At 33.5% G+C, this 14,376-nt stretch overlaps 1 protein-coding gene across 6 annotated transcripts in view; it reads left to right on the top strand.

Annotated features, from left to right (window-relative positions):
• The window catches only part of LOC145738349 (eukaryotic translation initiation factor 4 gamma 1-like), an 81,222-nt gene that overhangs the window by 48,948 nt on the left and 17,898 nt on the right, over positions 1-14,376 (top strand). For all 6 annotated transcript variants that reach the window (XM_081993150.1, XM_081993149.1, XM_081993148.1 and 3 more), the window contains 4 exons: positions 3,719-3,906; positions 3,971-4,197; positions 9,652-9,786; positions 10,138-10,351. In XM_081993150.1, coding sequence (XP_081849276.1) covers positions 3,719-3,906; positions 3,971-4,197; positions 9,652-9,786; positions 10,138-10,351 — 764 coding nt within the window. The remainder of the gene's footprint in view (positions 1-3,718; positions 3,907-3,970; positions 4,198-9,651; positions 9,787-10,137; positions 10,352-14,376) is intronic.

The raw sequence follows: 14,376 nt of genomic DNA, 5'->3' as shown, positions 1-14,376 counted from the left end.
TCAGTTTTCAAATAAGCGAGTTATTTGAGGTCAAAACAACCCGCGTAAAAAAAACGACATTTTTGTCTAACATGACTTTGACGGCCTCTAGCGGCCAAACGGTGCAACCAATCAACTCATGGGGGTATATTTTTGGAAAGCTTAGAATGTGACCTATCTTTTCTCTTCTATGACTTTTTGACGTCAGCTGTCAAATAAGCGAGTTATTTAAGGTCAAAGCAACCCGTGTCAAAAAAACGACATTTTTGTCTAACATGAATCTGGCGGCCAAACGGGGCAACCAATCAACTCATGGGGGGATATTTTTGGAAAGCTTAGAATGTGACCTATCTTTTCTCTTTTATGACATTTTGACGTCAGCTGTCAAATAAGCGAGTTATTTGAGGTCAAAACAACCCGCGTAAAAAAAAACGACATTTTTGTCTAACATGACTTTGACGGCCTCTGGCGGCCAAACGGTGCAACCAATTCACTCGTGTAGGGACATTTTTGGAAAGCTTAGAATGTGCTCTATCTTTTGTTTTATATGATATTCTGACGTCAGCTGTCAAATAAGCGAGTTATTTAGGATCAAAGCAAGCCGTGTCAAAAAAACGACATTTTTGTCTAGTATTATTTTGACGGCCTTTAGCGGCCAAACGGTATGACTAATCAACTCGTGTGGGGATATTTTTAGAAAGCTTAGAATGTGACCTATCTTTTCTCTTTTATGACATTTTGACGTCAGTTGTCAAATAAGCGAGTTATTTGAGGTCAAAGCAACCCAAGTAAAAAAAACGACATTTTTGTCAACGGTGATTTTAACGGCCTCTAGCGGCCAAACAGTATGACTAATCAACTCGTGTGGGGATATTTTTGGAAAGCTTAGAATGTGACCTATCTTTACTCTTCTATGACATTTTGACGTCAGCTGTCAAATAAGCGAGTTATTTGAGGTTAAAGCAATTCGTGTAAAAAAAAACGACATTTTTGTCTAAGTTGACTTTGACGGCCTCTGGCGGCCAAACGGTGCAACCAATTCACTCGTGTAGGGACATTTTTGGAAAGCTTAGAATGTGCTCTATCTTTTGTTTTATATGATATTCTGACGTCAGCTGTCAAATAAGCGAGCTATTTAGGATCAAAGCAAGCCGTGTCAAAAAACACGACATTTTTGTCAAGGGTGACTTTAACGGCCTCTGGCGGCCAAACGGGGCAATCAATCAACTCATGTGGGGATATTTTTGGAAAGCTTAGAATGTGACCTATCTTTGCTCTTCTATGACATTTTGACGTCAGTTGTCAAATAACCGAGTTATTTGAGGTCAAAGCAACCCAAGTAAAAAAAACGACATTTTTGTCAAGGGTGATTTTAACGGCCTCTAGCGGCCAAACAGTATGACTAATCAACTTGTGTGGGGATATTTTTGGAAAGCTTAGAATGTGACCTATCTTTACTTTTCTATGACATTTTCACGTCAGTTGTCAAATAACCGAGTTATTTGAGGTCAAAGCAACCCGTGTCAAAAAAACGACATTTTTGTCTAGAATGACTTTGACGGCCTCTGGCGGCCAAACGGGGCAACCAATCAACTCATGGGGGGATATTTTTGGAAAGCTTAGAATGTGACCTATCTTTTCTCTTCTATGACATTTTGACGTCAGTTGTCAAATAACCGAGTTATTTGAGGTCAAAGCAACCCACGTCAAAAAAAACGACATTTTTGTCTAAGATGACTTTGACGGCCTCTGGCGGCCAAACGGTGCAACCAATTTACTTGTGTAGGGACATTTTTAGAAAGCTTAGAATGTGACCTATCTTTACTCTTCTATGACATTTTGACGTCAGTTGTCAAATAACCGAGTTATTTGATGTCAAAGCAACCCGCGTCAAATAAACGACATTTTTGTCAAGGGTGACTTTGACAGCCTCTGGCGGCCAAACGTGGCAATCAATCAACTCATGTGGGGATATTTTTGGAAAGCTTAGAATGTGACCTATCTTTTGTTTTCTATGACACTTTGACGGCAGCTGTCAAATAAGCGAGTTATTTAGGATCAAAGCAAGCCGTGTCAAAAAAACGACATTTTTGTCTAAGTTGACTTTGACGGCCTCTGGCGGCCAAACGGGGCAACCAATCAACTCATGCGGGGATATTTTTGGAAAGCTTAGAATGTGACCTATCTTTGCTCTTCTATGACATTTTGACGTCAGTTGTCAAATAACCGAGTTATTTGAGGTCAAAGCAACCCACGTCAAAAAAAAACGACATTTTTGTCTAAGATGACTTTGACGGCCTCTGGCGGCCAAACGGTGCAACCAATTTACTTGTGTAGGGACATTTTTAGAAAGCTTAGAATGTGACCTATCTTTACTCTTCTATGACATTTTGACGTCAGTTGTCAAATAACCGAGTTATTTGATGTCAAAGCAACCCGCGTCAAATAAACGACATTTTTGTCAAGGGTGACTTTGACAGCCTCTGGCGGCCAAACGTGGCAATCAATCAACTCATGTGGGGATATTTTTGGAAAGCTTAGAATGTGACCTATCTTTTGTTTTCTATGACATTTTGTCGTCAGCTGTCAAATAAGCGAGTTATTTAGGATCAAAGCAAGCCGTGTCAAAAAAACGACATTTTTGTCTAAGATGACTTTGACGGCCTCTGGCGGCCAAACGGGGCAACCAATCAACTCATGCGGGGATATTTTTGGAAAGCTTAGAATGTGACCTATCTTTGCTCTTCTATGACATTTTGACGTCAGTTGTCAAATAACCGAGTTGTTCAATGGTCGTTTTAATTTTTTTTTTATAATACATTTTGTGCATAAATTAGTCAACGGCTTACCTGATTTACTATAGGCAAGTCGTGTTACTTTTATGCTAAATCAAATTATATACGGGGTGGATTCGCTAACACCACGAGGACTAAAACGGTCCTGGGAATGGCGTTTGATAGTAGCCTCCCCACAATTTTTTCATCACCCGGTATACTAACTCCAAGGAGAAGTGAAAATGTTCCAGAAGACGTAAAAATGTTTCGAATACTTCAAAAACGTTGCAGGAGAACTAAAAATGTTTCTAGAAAGTCTACAAATGTTCCAGAAGACGCAAAAATGTTTCGAATGCTTTAAAAACGTTGCAGGAGACCTAAAAATGTTTCTAGGAGGTCTACAAATGTCGCAGAAGTTCTCAAAATGTTGCAGAAGGCGTAAAAATGTTTCGAATACTTTAAAAATGTTGTAGAGGGCGTAAAAATGCTTCGAATACTTTAAAAATGTTTCAGAAGGCGTAAAAATGTTTCGAATACTTTAAAAATGTTTCAGAAGGCGTAAAAATGCTTCGAATACTTTAAAAATGTTGTAGAAGGTCTAAAAATGTTCCAGAAGGCGTAAAAATGTTTCGAATACTTTAAAAATGTTTCAGAAGGCGTAAAAATGTTTCGAATACTTTAAAAATGTTGTAGAAGGTCTAAAAATGTTCCAGAAGGCGTAAAAATGTTTCGAATACTTTAAAAATGTTGTAGAGGGCGTAAAAATGCTTCGAATACTTTAAAAATGTTGTAGAAGGTCTAAAAATGTTCCAGAAGGCGTAAAAATGTTTCGAATACTTTAAAAATGTTTCAGAAGGCGTAAAAATGTTTCGAATACTTTAAAAATGTTGTAGAAGGTCTAAAAATGTTCCAGAAGGCGTAAAAATGTTTGGAAAGTTGTAAAAACCGGAGGTTTGTTGTTTCAGTTACAATTTCATTCTTGAAAAATCGCAAACGGCGAGACTGAAAACGGGCGAACTGTTCGCGAAACTAGTTCAGTTGGGCCACGTGACCGTCGACGATTACCTCAAAGGCCTCGCCGATCTGCTCGCTTCCTGGGAGGACCTCGTCATCGACATACCGCAGGTGTGGCAGTATTTTGCCGAAGATATTGGTGAGTCTGCGTGCTGGGAGGCGGTGTTGTCATATCGTCGTCGTCAACGTCGTATTCGTTTCAGTGCCGTTACTGTTGGAGGAGGCGTTGCCGTTGGCGACGTTGCATCGGCAATTGGACGCGTCGGGAATCGTGCGGGACAATCAAGCGAAGCGACTGCTGAAGCCGTTGTTTGCGTACGTTGTCAAGGAGAAAGGTCCGAATTTCCTCAAGACGATTTGGCAACGTTCCGCTTTGCAATTGGACAATTTTATGCCCTCGGGCGAAGTCGAGGCCTTCGTCAAGGAAAATGTAAGTGGAAATCGGTTTTCGAATTAATTCAAACTTTCCAAGACAGTTTTTAACTTTTTTAGTCAATTTTCAAGTCTCCAAGTCAGTTTTTAAGTATTTTAATCCATTTGCAAAGTTTCTAGTAAATTTTTAAGTTTTTTGGTCAATTTTCAAGTTTCTAAGGCAGTTTTTAAGTTTTCTAGTGAGTTTTCAAGTTATTTAATCCATTTTCAAGTTTTTTAGTCAATTTTCAAGTCTCCAAGGCAGTTTTTAAGTATTTTAATCCATTTGCAAAGTTTCTAGTAAATTTTTAAGTTTTTTGGTCAATTTTCAAGTTTCTAAGGCAGTTTTTAAGTTTTCTAGTGAGTTTTCAAGTTATTTAATCCATTTTCAAGTTTTTTAGTCAATTTTCAAGTCTCCAAGTCAGTTTTTAAGTTTTTTAATCCATTTGCAAAGTTTCTAGTAAATTTCTAAGTTTTTTGGTCAATTTTCAAGTTTTTAAGTTTTCTAGTGAGTTTTCAAGTTATTTAATCCATTTTCAAGTTTTTTAGTCAATTTTCAAGTCTCCAAGTCAGTTTTTAAGTATTTTAATCCATTTGCAAAGTTTCTAGTAAATTTTTAAGTTTTTTGGTCAATTTTCAAGTTTCTAAGGCAGTTTTTAAGTTTTCTAGTGAGTTTTCAAGTTATTTAATCCATTTTCAAGTTTTTTAGTCAATTTTCAAGTCTCCAAGTCAGTTTTTAAGTATTTTAATCCATTTGCAAAGTTTCTAGTAAATTTCTAAGTTTTTTGGTCAATTTTCAAGTTTTTAAGTTTTCTAGTGAGTTTTCAAGTTATTTAATCCATTTTCAAGTTTTTTAGTCAATTTTCAAGTCTCCAAGTCAGTTTTTAAGTATTTTAATCCATTTGCAAAGTTTCTAGTAAATTTCTAAGTTTTTTGGTCAATTTTCAAGTTTTTAAGTTTTCTAGTGAGTTTTCAAGTTATTTAATCCATTTTCAAGTTTTTTAGTCAATTTTCAAGTCTCCAAGTCAGTTTTTAAGTATTTTAATCCATTTGCAAAGTTTCTAGTAAATTTTTAAGTTTTTTGGTCAATTTTCAAGTTTCTAAGGCAGTTTTTAAGTTTTCTAGTGAGTTTTCAAGTTATTTAATCCATTTTCAAGTTTTTTAGTCAATTTTCAAGTCTCCAAGTCAGTTTTTAAGTATTTTAATCCATTTGCAAAGTTTCTAGTAAATTTCTAAGTTTTTTGGTCAATTTTCAAGTTTTTAAGTTTTCTAGTGAGTTTTCAAGTTATTTAATCCATTTTCAAGTTTTTAGTCAATTTTCAAGTCTCCAAGTCAGTTTTTAAGTTTTTTAATCCATTTGCAAAGTTTCTAGTAAATTTCTAAGTTTTTTGGTCAATTTTCAAGTTTTTAAGTTTTCTAGTGAGTTTTCAAGTTATTTAATCCATTTTCAAGTTTTTTAGTCAATTTTCAAGTCTCCAAGTCAGTTTTTAAGTATTTTAATCCATTTGCAAAGTTTCTAGTAAATTTTTAAGTTTTTTGGTCAATTTTCAAGTTTCTAAGGCAGTTTTTAAGTTTTCTAGTGAATTTTCAAGTTATTTAATGCATTTTCAAGTTTTTTACGCAAATTTCAAGTCTCCAAGGCAGATTTTAAGTTTTTTAATCAATTTGCAAAGTTTCTAATACTTTTTTAAGTTTTTTGATCAATTTTCAAGTTTCTAAGGCAGTTTTTAAGTTTTCTAGTGAGTTTTCAAGTTGTTTAATCCATTTTCAAGTTTTTTAGGCAAATTTCAAGTCTCCAAGTCAGTTTTTAAGTTTTTTAATCCATTTGCAAAGTTTCTAGTAAATTTTTAAGTTTTTTGGTCAATTTTCAAGTTTCTAAGGCAGATTTTAAGTTTTCTAGTGAGTTTCAAGTTTTCAGAACAGGTTTTTTATGTTTTTTAGTCAAATTTCAAGTTACCAAGTCAATTTTTAAGTTTTCTAGTAAATTTTTACGTTTTTTAGTCAATTTTTAAGTTTTCTAGTGAATTTCAAGTTTTCTAGTAAATTTTTAAGTTTTTTGGTCAATTTTCAAGTTTCTAAGGCAGTTTTTAAGTTTTCTAGTGAGTTTTCAAGTTATTTAATGCATTTTCAAGTTTTTTAGTCAAATTTCAAGTCTCCAAGGCAGATTTTAAGTTTTTTAATCAATTTGCAAAGTTTCTAATACTTTTTTAAGTTTTTTGATCAATTTTCAAGTTTCTAAGGCAGTTTTTAAGTTTTCTAGTGAGTTTTCAAGTTGTTTAATCCATTTTCAAGTTTTTTAGGCAAATTTCAAGTCTCCAAGTCAGTTTTTAAGTTTTTTAATCCATTTGCAAAGTTTCTAGTAAATTTTTAAGTTTTTTGGTCAATTTTCAAGTTTCTAAGGCAGTTTTTAAGTTTTCTAGTGAGTTTTCAAGTTATTTAATCCATTTTCAAGTTTTTTAGTAAATTTTCAAGTCTGCAAGGCAATGTTTAAGTTTTCTAGTGAGTTTTTAAATTTTTTTAGTCAAATTTCAAGTTTCTAAGACAATTTTTACGTTTTTTAGTCAATTTTCAAGTCTCCAAGTCAGTTTTTAAGTTTTTTAATCTATTTGCAAAGTTTCTAATACTTTTTTAAGTTTTTTGATCAATTTTCAAGTTTCTAAGACAGTTTTTAAGTTTTCTAGTGAGTTTTCAAGTTGTTTAATCCATTTTCAAGTTTTTTAGGCAAATTTCAAGTCTCCAAGTCAGTTTTTAAGTTTTTTAATCCATTTGCAAAGTTTCTAGTAAATTTTTAAGTTTTTTGGTCAATTTTCAAGTTTCTAAGGCAGTTTTTAAGTTTTCTAGTGAGTTTTCAAGTTATTTAATCCATTTTCAAGTTTTTTAGTAAATTTTCAAGTCTGCAAGGCAATGTTTAAGTTTTCTAGTGAGTTTTTAAATTTTTTTAGTCAAATTTCAAGTTTCTAAGACAATTTTTACGTTTTTTAGTCAATTTTCAAGTCTCCAAGTCAGTTTTTAAGTTTTTTAATCTATTTGCAAAGTTTCTAATACTTTTTTAAGTTTTTTGATCAATTTTCAAGTTTCTAAGGCAGTTTTTAAGTTTTCTAGTGAGTTTTCAAGTTGTTTAATCCATTTTCAAGTTTTTTAGGCAAATTTCAAGTCTCCAAGTCAGTTTTTAAGTTTTTTAATCAATTTGCAAAGTTTCTAATACTTTTTTAAGTTTTTTGATCAATTTTCAAGTTTCTAAGGCAGTTTTTAAGTTTTCTAGTGAGTTTTCAAGTTGTTTAATCCATTTTCAAGTTTTTTAGGCAAATTTCAAGTCTCCAAGTCAGTTTTTAAGTTTTTTAATCCATTTGCAAAGTTTCTAGTAAATTTTTAAGTTTTTTGATCAATTTTCAAGTTTCTAAGGCAGTTTTTAAGTTTTCTAGTGAGTTTTCAAGTTATTTAATGCATTTTCAAGTTTTTTAGTTCATTTGCAAGTTTCCAAGACAATGTTTAAGTTTTCTAGTGAGTTTTTAAGTTTTTTTAGTCAAATTTCAAGTTTCTAAGACAATTTTTAAGTTTTTTTAATGAGTTTTCATGTTTTTTAGTCAATTTTCAAGTCTCCAAGGCAGTTTTTAAGTATTTTAATCCATTTGAAAGTTTCTAGTAATTTTTTAAGCTTTTTGGTCAATTTTCAAGTTTCTAAGGCAGTTTTTAAGTTTTCTAGTGAGTTTTCAAGTTATTTAATGCATTTTCATGTTTTTTAGGCAATTTTCAAGTCTCCAAGGCAGATTTTAAGTATTTTAATCCATTTGCAAGTTTTCCAGTCAATTTTCAAGTTTCCAAGACAATGTTTAAGTTTTCTAGTGAGTTTTTAAATTTTTTTAGTCAAATTTCAAGTTTCTAAGACAATTTTTAAGTTTTTTTAGTGAGTTTTCATGTTTTTTAGTCAATTTTCAAGTTTCCAAGGCGGTTTTTGAGTTTTCTAGTGAGTTTTCAAGTTATTTAATCAATTTTCAAGTCTCCAAGGCAGTTTTTTAAGTAGTCTAAAGAGTTTTTCAGTTTTTTTAGCCAATTTTCAAGTTTCCAGAACAGATTTTAAGTTTTTTAGACAAATTTCAAGTTTCCAAGTTGATTTTTAAGCTTTCTAGTCAATTTTCAAGTCTCCAAGGCAGTTTTTATATTTTCTATTGAGTTTTCAAGTTTTTTAATGCATTTGCAAGGTTTTCAGTCAATTTTCAAGTCAAATTCAAAGGAAAATTTACTAGAAAGCTTAAAAATTGACTTGGAAACTTGAAAATTGATTAGAAAACTTAAAAATTGACTTGGAAGCATGAAAATTTACTAGAAAACTTAAAAATTGACTTGGAAACTTGAAAATTGACTAAAAAACATGAAAACTCATTAAAAAACCTTAAAAATTGTCTTAGAAACTTGAAATTTGACTAAAAAAACTTAAAAACTCACTAGAAAACTTAAACATTGTCTTGGAAACTTAAAAATTGACTTGGAAACTTGAAAATTGACAGGAATACTTAAAAATTGACTTGGAAGCATGAAAATTGACTAGAAAACTTAAAAATTGACTTGGAAACTTGAAAATTGACTAGAAAGCCTAAAAATTGACTTGGAAGCATGAAAATTGACTAGAAAGCTTAAAAATTGACTTGGAAGCATGAAAATTGACTAGAAAGCTTAAAAATTGACTTGGAAACTTGAAAATTGACAGGAATACTTAAAAATTGACTTGGAAACTTAAAAATTGACTTGGAAACTTAAAAATTGACTAGAAAACTTGAAAATTGACTTGGAAACTTAAAAATTGACTTGGAAGCATGAAAATTGACAGGAATACTTAAAAATTAACTTGGAAGCATGAAAATTGACTAGAAAACTTAAAAATTGACTTGGAAGCATGAAAATTGACTAGAAAACTTAAAAATTTACTTGGAAACTTAAAAATTTACTTGGAAGCATGAAAATTGACTAGAAAACTTAAAAATTTACTTGGAAACTTGAAAATTGACTTGGAAACTTGAAAATTGACAGGAATACTTAAAAATTGACTTGGAAGCATGAAAATTGACTGGAAAACTTAAAAATTGACTTGGAAGCATAAAAATTGACTAGAAAACTTGAAAATTGACTTGGAAACTTAAAAATTGACTTGGAAACTTGAAAATTGACAGGAATACTTAAAAATTGACTTGGAAGCATGAAAATTGACTAGAAAACTTAAAAATTGACTCGGAAACTTAAAAATTGACTAGAAAATTTAAAAATTGACTTGTCAGCATGAAAATTGACTAGAAAACTTAAAAATTGACTAGAAAACTTAAAAATTGACTCGGAAACTTAAAAATTGACTAGAAAGCTTAAAAATTGACTTGGAAACTTAAAAATTGACGAGAAAACTGACTTGGAAGCATGAAAATCGGCTAGAAAAGTGGAAAAGTGATTTGGAAACGGATTGACATGATGGAAAAATCGTTTTCAGAACTTGGACTTTTTATTGGGCGGTGATTTCCCGGTCGGCGAAGGTCTTCTCTTGTCCTACGACGAGATCCAACAGAAATTGTCGCGATTCCTTCAGGAAAGGGCGCCGTTTGACGATATCGTCAATTGGATCTCGGTAAGTGTTGTCGTTATAATAAGAAAAAAATGTAAAAAAAATAAAAAAATTAAAAAAATATAAAAAAAATAAAAAAAAAATATAAAAAAAATAAAAAACAAAAAAAATTAATAAAATAATAAAAAATAAATAAAAAAAAAAATAAAAAAAAAATAAAAAAATATTTAGAAAAAAAATAAAAAAAAATTAAAAAAAAAATTAAATTAAAAAAAATAAATAAAAAAAATTATAAAAAATAATAATAAAATAATAAAAAATAAATAAAAAAATAAAAAAAAAATTAAAAAAAAAAATATTTAAAAAAATAATAATAAAATAATAAAAAATAAATAAAAATTGCAAAAATTTCAGGCGAACGTGGGAGGTCGCGTGAAAGAAAACGACTTTATTCGCACGTTGGCGACGGCCATCTTTGAGAATTCGATCGCGAAAAACAAACTGCAACCGGACGTGCTCTCGAGCAACACGAAACTGATCCAGAAGTACGTCGACGCGAATTTGCATTACGAATTGCAGTGTTTGTACGCGCTGCAAGCGCTCGTTCGCAAACTGGAGTATCCTCAAGGTGAGAACTGACATTTCCAATGAATTCCCTGACCCCAAATTAGTCGAAAACGAGTATAAACTCGATTTTTGTAATTTTGACCGCCATCTTGGATTTTCTTCCTTCCAGTGACACTTAACGTCAAACTGACATTTCCAATGAATTCCCTGACCCCAAATTAGTCGAAAACGAGTATAAACTTAGTTTTTTTAAATTTGGCCGCCATCTTGGATTTTCTTCCTTCCAGTGACACTTAACGTCAAACTGACATTTCCAATGAATTCCCCGACCCCAAATTAGTCGAAAACGAGTATAAACTCGATTTTTTTAATTTTGACCGCCATCTTGGATTTCCTCCCTTACAGTGACAGTTGGAGTAAAACTGACAGTTGCTTTGCACTCCCTGACCTCGAATTAGTCGAAAACGAGTATAAACTCGATTTTTTAAATTTTGGCCGCCATCTTGGATTTTCTTCCTTCCAGTGACACTTAACGTCAAACTGACATTTCCAATGAATTCCCCGACCCCAAATTAGTCGAAAACGAGTATAAACTCGATTTTTTTAATTTTGGCCGCCATCTTGGATTTTCTTCCTTCCAGTGACACTTAACGTCAAACTGACATTTCCAATGAATTCCCTGACCCCAAATTAGTCGAAAACGAGTATAAACTTAGTTTTTTTAAATTTGGCCGCCATCTTGGATTTTCTTCCTTCCAGTGACACTTAACGTCAAACTGACATTTCCAATGAATTCCCCGACCCCAAATTAGTCGAAAACGAGTATAAACTCGATTTTTGTAATTTTGACCGCCATCTTGGATTTTCTTCCTTCCAGTGACACTTAACGTCAAACTGACATTTCCAATGAATTCCCTGACCCCAAATTAGTCGAAAACGAGTATAAACTTAGTTTTTTTAAATTTGGCCGCCATCTTGGATTTTCTTCCTTCCAGTGACACTTAACGTCAAACTGACATTTCCAATGAATTCCCCGACCCCAAATTAGTCGAAAACGAGTATAAACTCGATTTTTTTAATTTTGACCGCCATCTTGGATTTCCTCCCTTACAGTGACAGTTGGAGTAAAACTGACAGTTGCTTTGCACTCCCTGACCTCGAATTAGTCGAAAACGAGTATAAACTCGATTTTTTAAATTTTGGCCGCCATCTTGGATTTTCTTCCTTCCAGTGACACTTAACGTCAAACTGACATTTCCAATGAATTCCCCGACCCCAAATTAGTCGAAAACGAGTATAAACTCGATTTTTTTAATTTTGGCCGCCATCTTGGATTTTCTTCCTTCCAGTGACACTTAACGTCAAACTGACATTTCCAATGAATTCCCTGACCCCAAATTAGTCGAAAACGAGTATAAACTTAGTTTTTTTAAATTTGGCCGCCATCTTGGATTTTCTTCCTTCCAGTGACACTTAACGTCAAACTGACATTTCCAATGAATTCCCCGACCCCAAATTAGTCGAAAACGAGTATAAACTCGATTTTTGTAATTTTGACCGCCATCTTGGATTTTCTTCCTTCCAGTGACACTTAACGTCAAACTGACATTTCCAATGAATTCCCTGACCCCAAATTAGTCGAAAACGAGTATAAACTTAGTTTTTTTAAATTTGGCCGCCATCTTGGATTTTCTTCCTTCCAGTGACACTTAACGTCAAACTGACATTTCCAATGAATTCCCCGACCCCAAATTAGTCGAAAACGAGTATAAACTCGATTTTTTTAATTTTGACCGCCATCTTGGATTTCCTCCCTTACAGTGACAGTTGGAGTAAAACTGACAGTTGCTTTGCACTCCCTGACCTCGAATTAGTCGAAAACGAGTATAAACTCGATTTTTTAAATTTTGGCCGCCATCTTGGATTTTCTTCCTTCCAGTGACACTTAACGTCAAACTGACATTTCCAATGAATTCCCCGACCCCAAATTAGTCGAAAACGAGTATAAACTCGATTTTTTTAATTTTGGCCGCCATCTTGGATTTTCTTCCTTCCAGTGACACTTAACGTCAAACTGACATTTCCAATGAATTCCCCGACCCCAAATTAGTCGAAAACGAGTATAAACTTGATTTTTTTAAATTTGGCCGCCATCTTGGATTTCCTCCCTTACAGTGACAGTTGGAGTAAAACTGACAGTTCCAATGAATTCCCCGACCCCAAATTAGTCGAAAACGAGTATAAACTCGATTTTTTAAATTTTGGCCGCCATCTTGGATTTTCTTCCTTCCAGTGACACTTAACGTCAAACTGACATTTCCAATGAATTCCCTGACCCCAAATTAGTCGAAAACGAGTATAAACTTGATTTTTTTAAATTTGGCCGCCATCTTGGATTTCCTCCCTTACAGTGACAGTTGGAGTAAAACTGACAGTTGCTTTGCACTCCCTGACCCCAAATTAGTCGAAAACGAGTATAAACTCGATTTTTTAAATTTTGGCCGCCATCTTGGATTTTCTCCCTTAGAGTGACAGTTAACGTCAAACTGACAATTCCAATGAATTCTCTGACCCCAAATTAGTCGAAAACGAGTATACACTTGGTTTTTTTAAATTTGGCCGCCATCTTGGATTTTCTCCCTTACAGTGACACTTAACGTCAAACTGACATTTCCAATGAATTCCCCGACCCCAAATTAGTCGAAAACGAGTATAAACTCGATTTTTTAAATTTTGGCCGCCATCTTGGATTTTCTTCCTTCCAGTGACACTTAACGTCAAACTGACATTTCCAATGAATTCCCCGACCCCAAATTAGTCGAAAACGAGTATAAACTTGATTTTTTTAAATTTGGCCGCCATCTTGGATTTCCTCCCTTACAGTGACAGTTGGAGTAAAACTGACAGTTCCAATGAATTCCCCGACCCCAAATTAGTCGAAAACGAGTATAAACTCGATTTTTTAAATTTTGGCCGCCATCTTGGATTTTCTTCCTTCCAGTGACACTTAACGTCAAACTGACATTTCCAATGAATTCCCTGACCCCAAATTAGTCGAAAACGAGTATAAACTTGATTTTTTTAAATTTGGCCGCCATCTTGGATTTCCTCTCTTACAGTGACAGTTGGAGTAAAACTGACAGTTGCTTTGCACTCCCTGACCCCAAATTAGTCGAAAACGAGTATAAACTCGATTTTTTAAATTTTGGCCGCCATCTTGGATTTTCTCCCTTAGAGTGACAGTTAACGTCAAACTGACAATTCCAATGAATTCTCTGACCCCAAATTAGTCGAAAACGAGTATACACTTGGTTTTTTTAAATTTGGCCGCCATCTTGGATTTCCTCCCTTACAGTGACAGTTGGAGTAAAACTGACAGTTCCAATGAATTCCCTGACCCCAAATTAGTCGAAAATGAGTATAAACTCGATTTTTTAAATTTTGGCCGCCATCTTGGATTTTCTTCCTTCCAGTGACACTTAACGTCAAACTGACATTTCCAATGAATTCCCTGACCCCAAATTAGTCGAAAATGAGTATAAACTTGGTTTTTAAAAATTTGACCGCCATTTTGGATTTTCTCCCTTACAGTGACACTTAACGTCAAACTGACATTTCCAATGAATTCCCCGACCCCAAATTAGTCGAAAACGAGTATAAACTCGATTTTTTAAATTTTGGCCGCCATCTTGGATTTTCTTCCTTCCAGTGACACTTAACGTCAAACTGACATTTCCAATGAATTCCCCGACCCCAAATTAGTCGAAAACGAGTATAAACTTGATTTTTTTAAATTTGGCCGCCATCTTGGATTTCCTCCCTTACAGTGACAGTTGGAGTAAAACTGACAGTTCCAATGAATTCCCTGACCCCAAATTAGTCGAAAACGAGTATAAACTTGATTTTTTTAAATTTGGCCGCCATCTTGGATTTCCTCCCTTACAGTGACAGTTGGAGTAAAACTGACAGTTCCAATGAATTCCCCGACCCCAAATTAGTCGAAAACGAGTATAAACTCGATTTTTTAAATTTTGGCCGCCATCTTGGATTTTCTTCCTTCCAGTGACACTTAACGTCAAACTGACA

The sequence above is a fragment of the Ips typographus genome, linkage group LG15, assembly GCF_016097725.1.
Source record: "Ips typographus isolate SLU linkage group LG15, UJ_Ityp_2.0, whole genome shotgun sequence".
In the NCBI taxonomy this organism is placed as follows: Eukaryota; Metazoa; Arthropoda; class Insecta; order Coleoptera; family Curculionidae; genus Ips; species Ips typographus.
The sequence above is the reverse complement of the archived record's forward strand: the minus strand, read 5'-3'. Positions and strand labels throughout refer to the sequence as shown.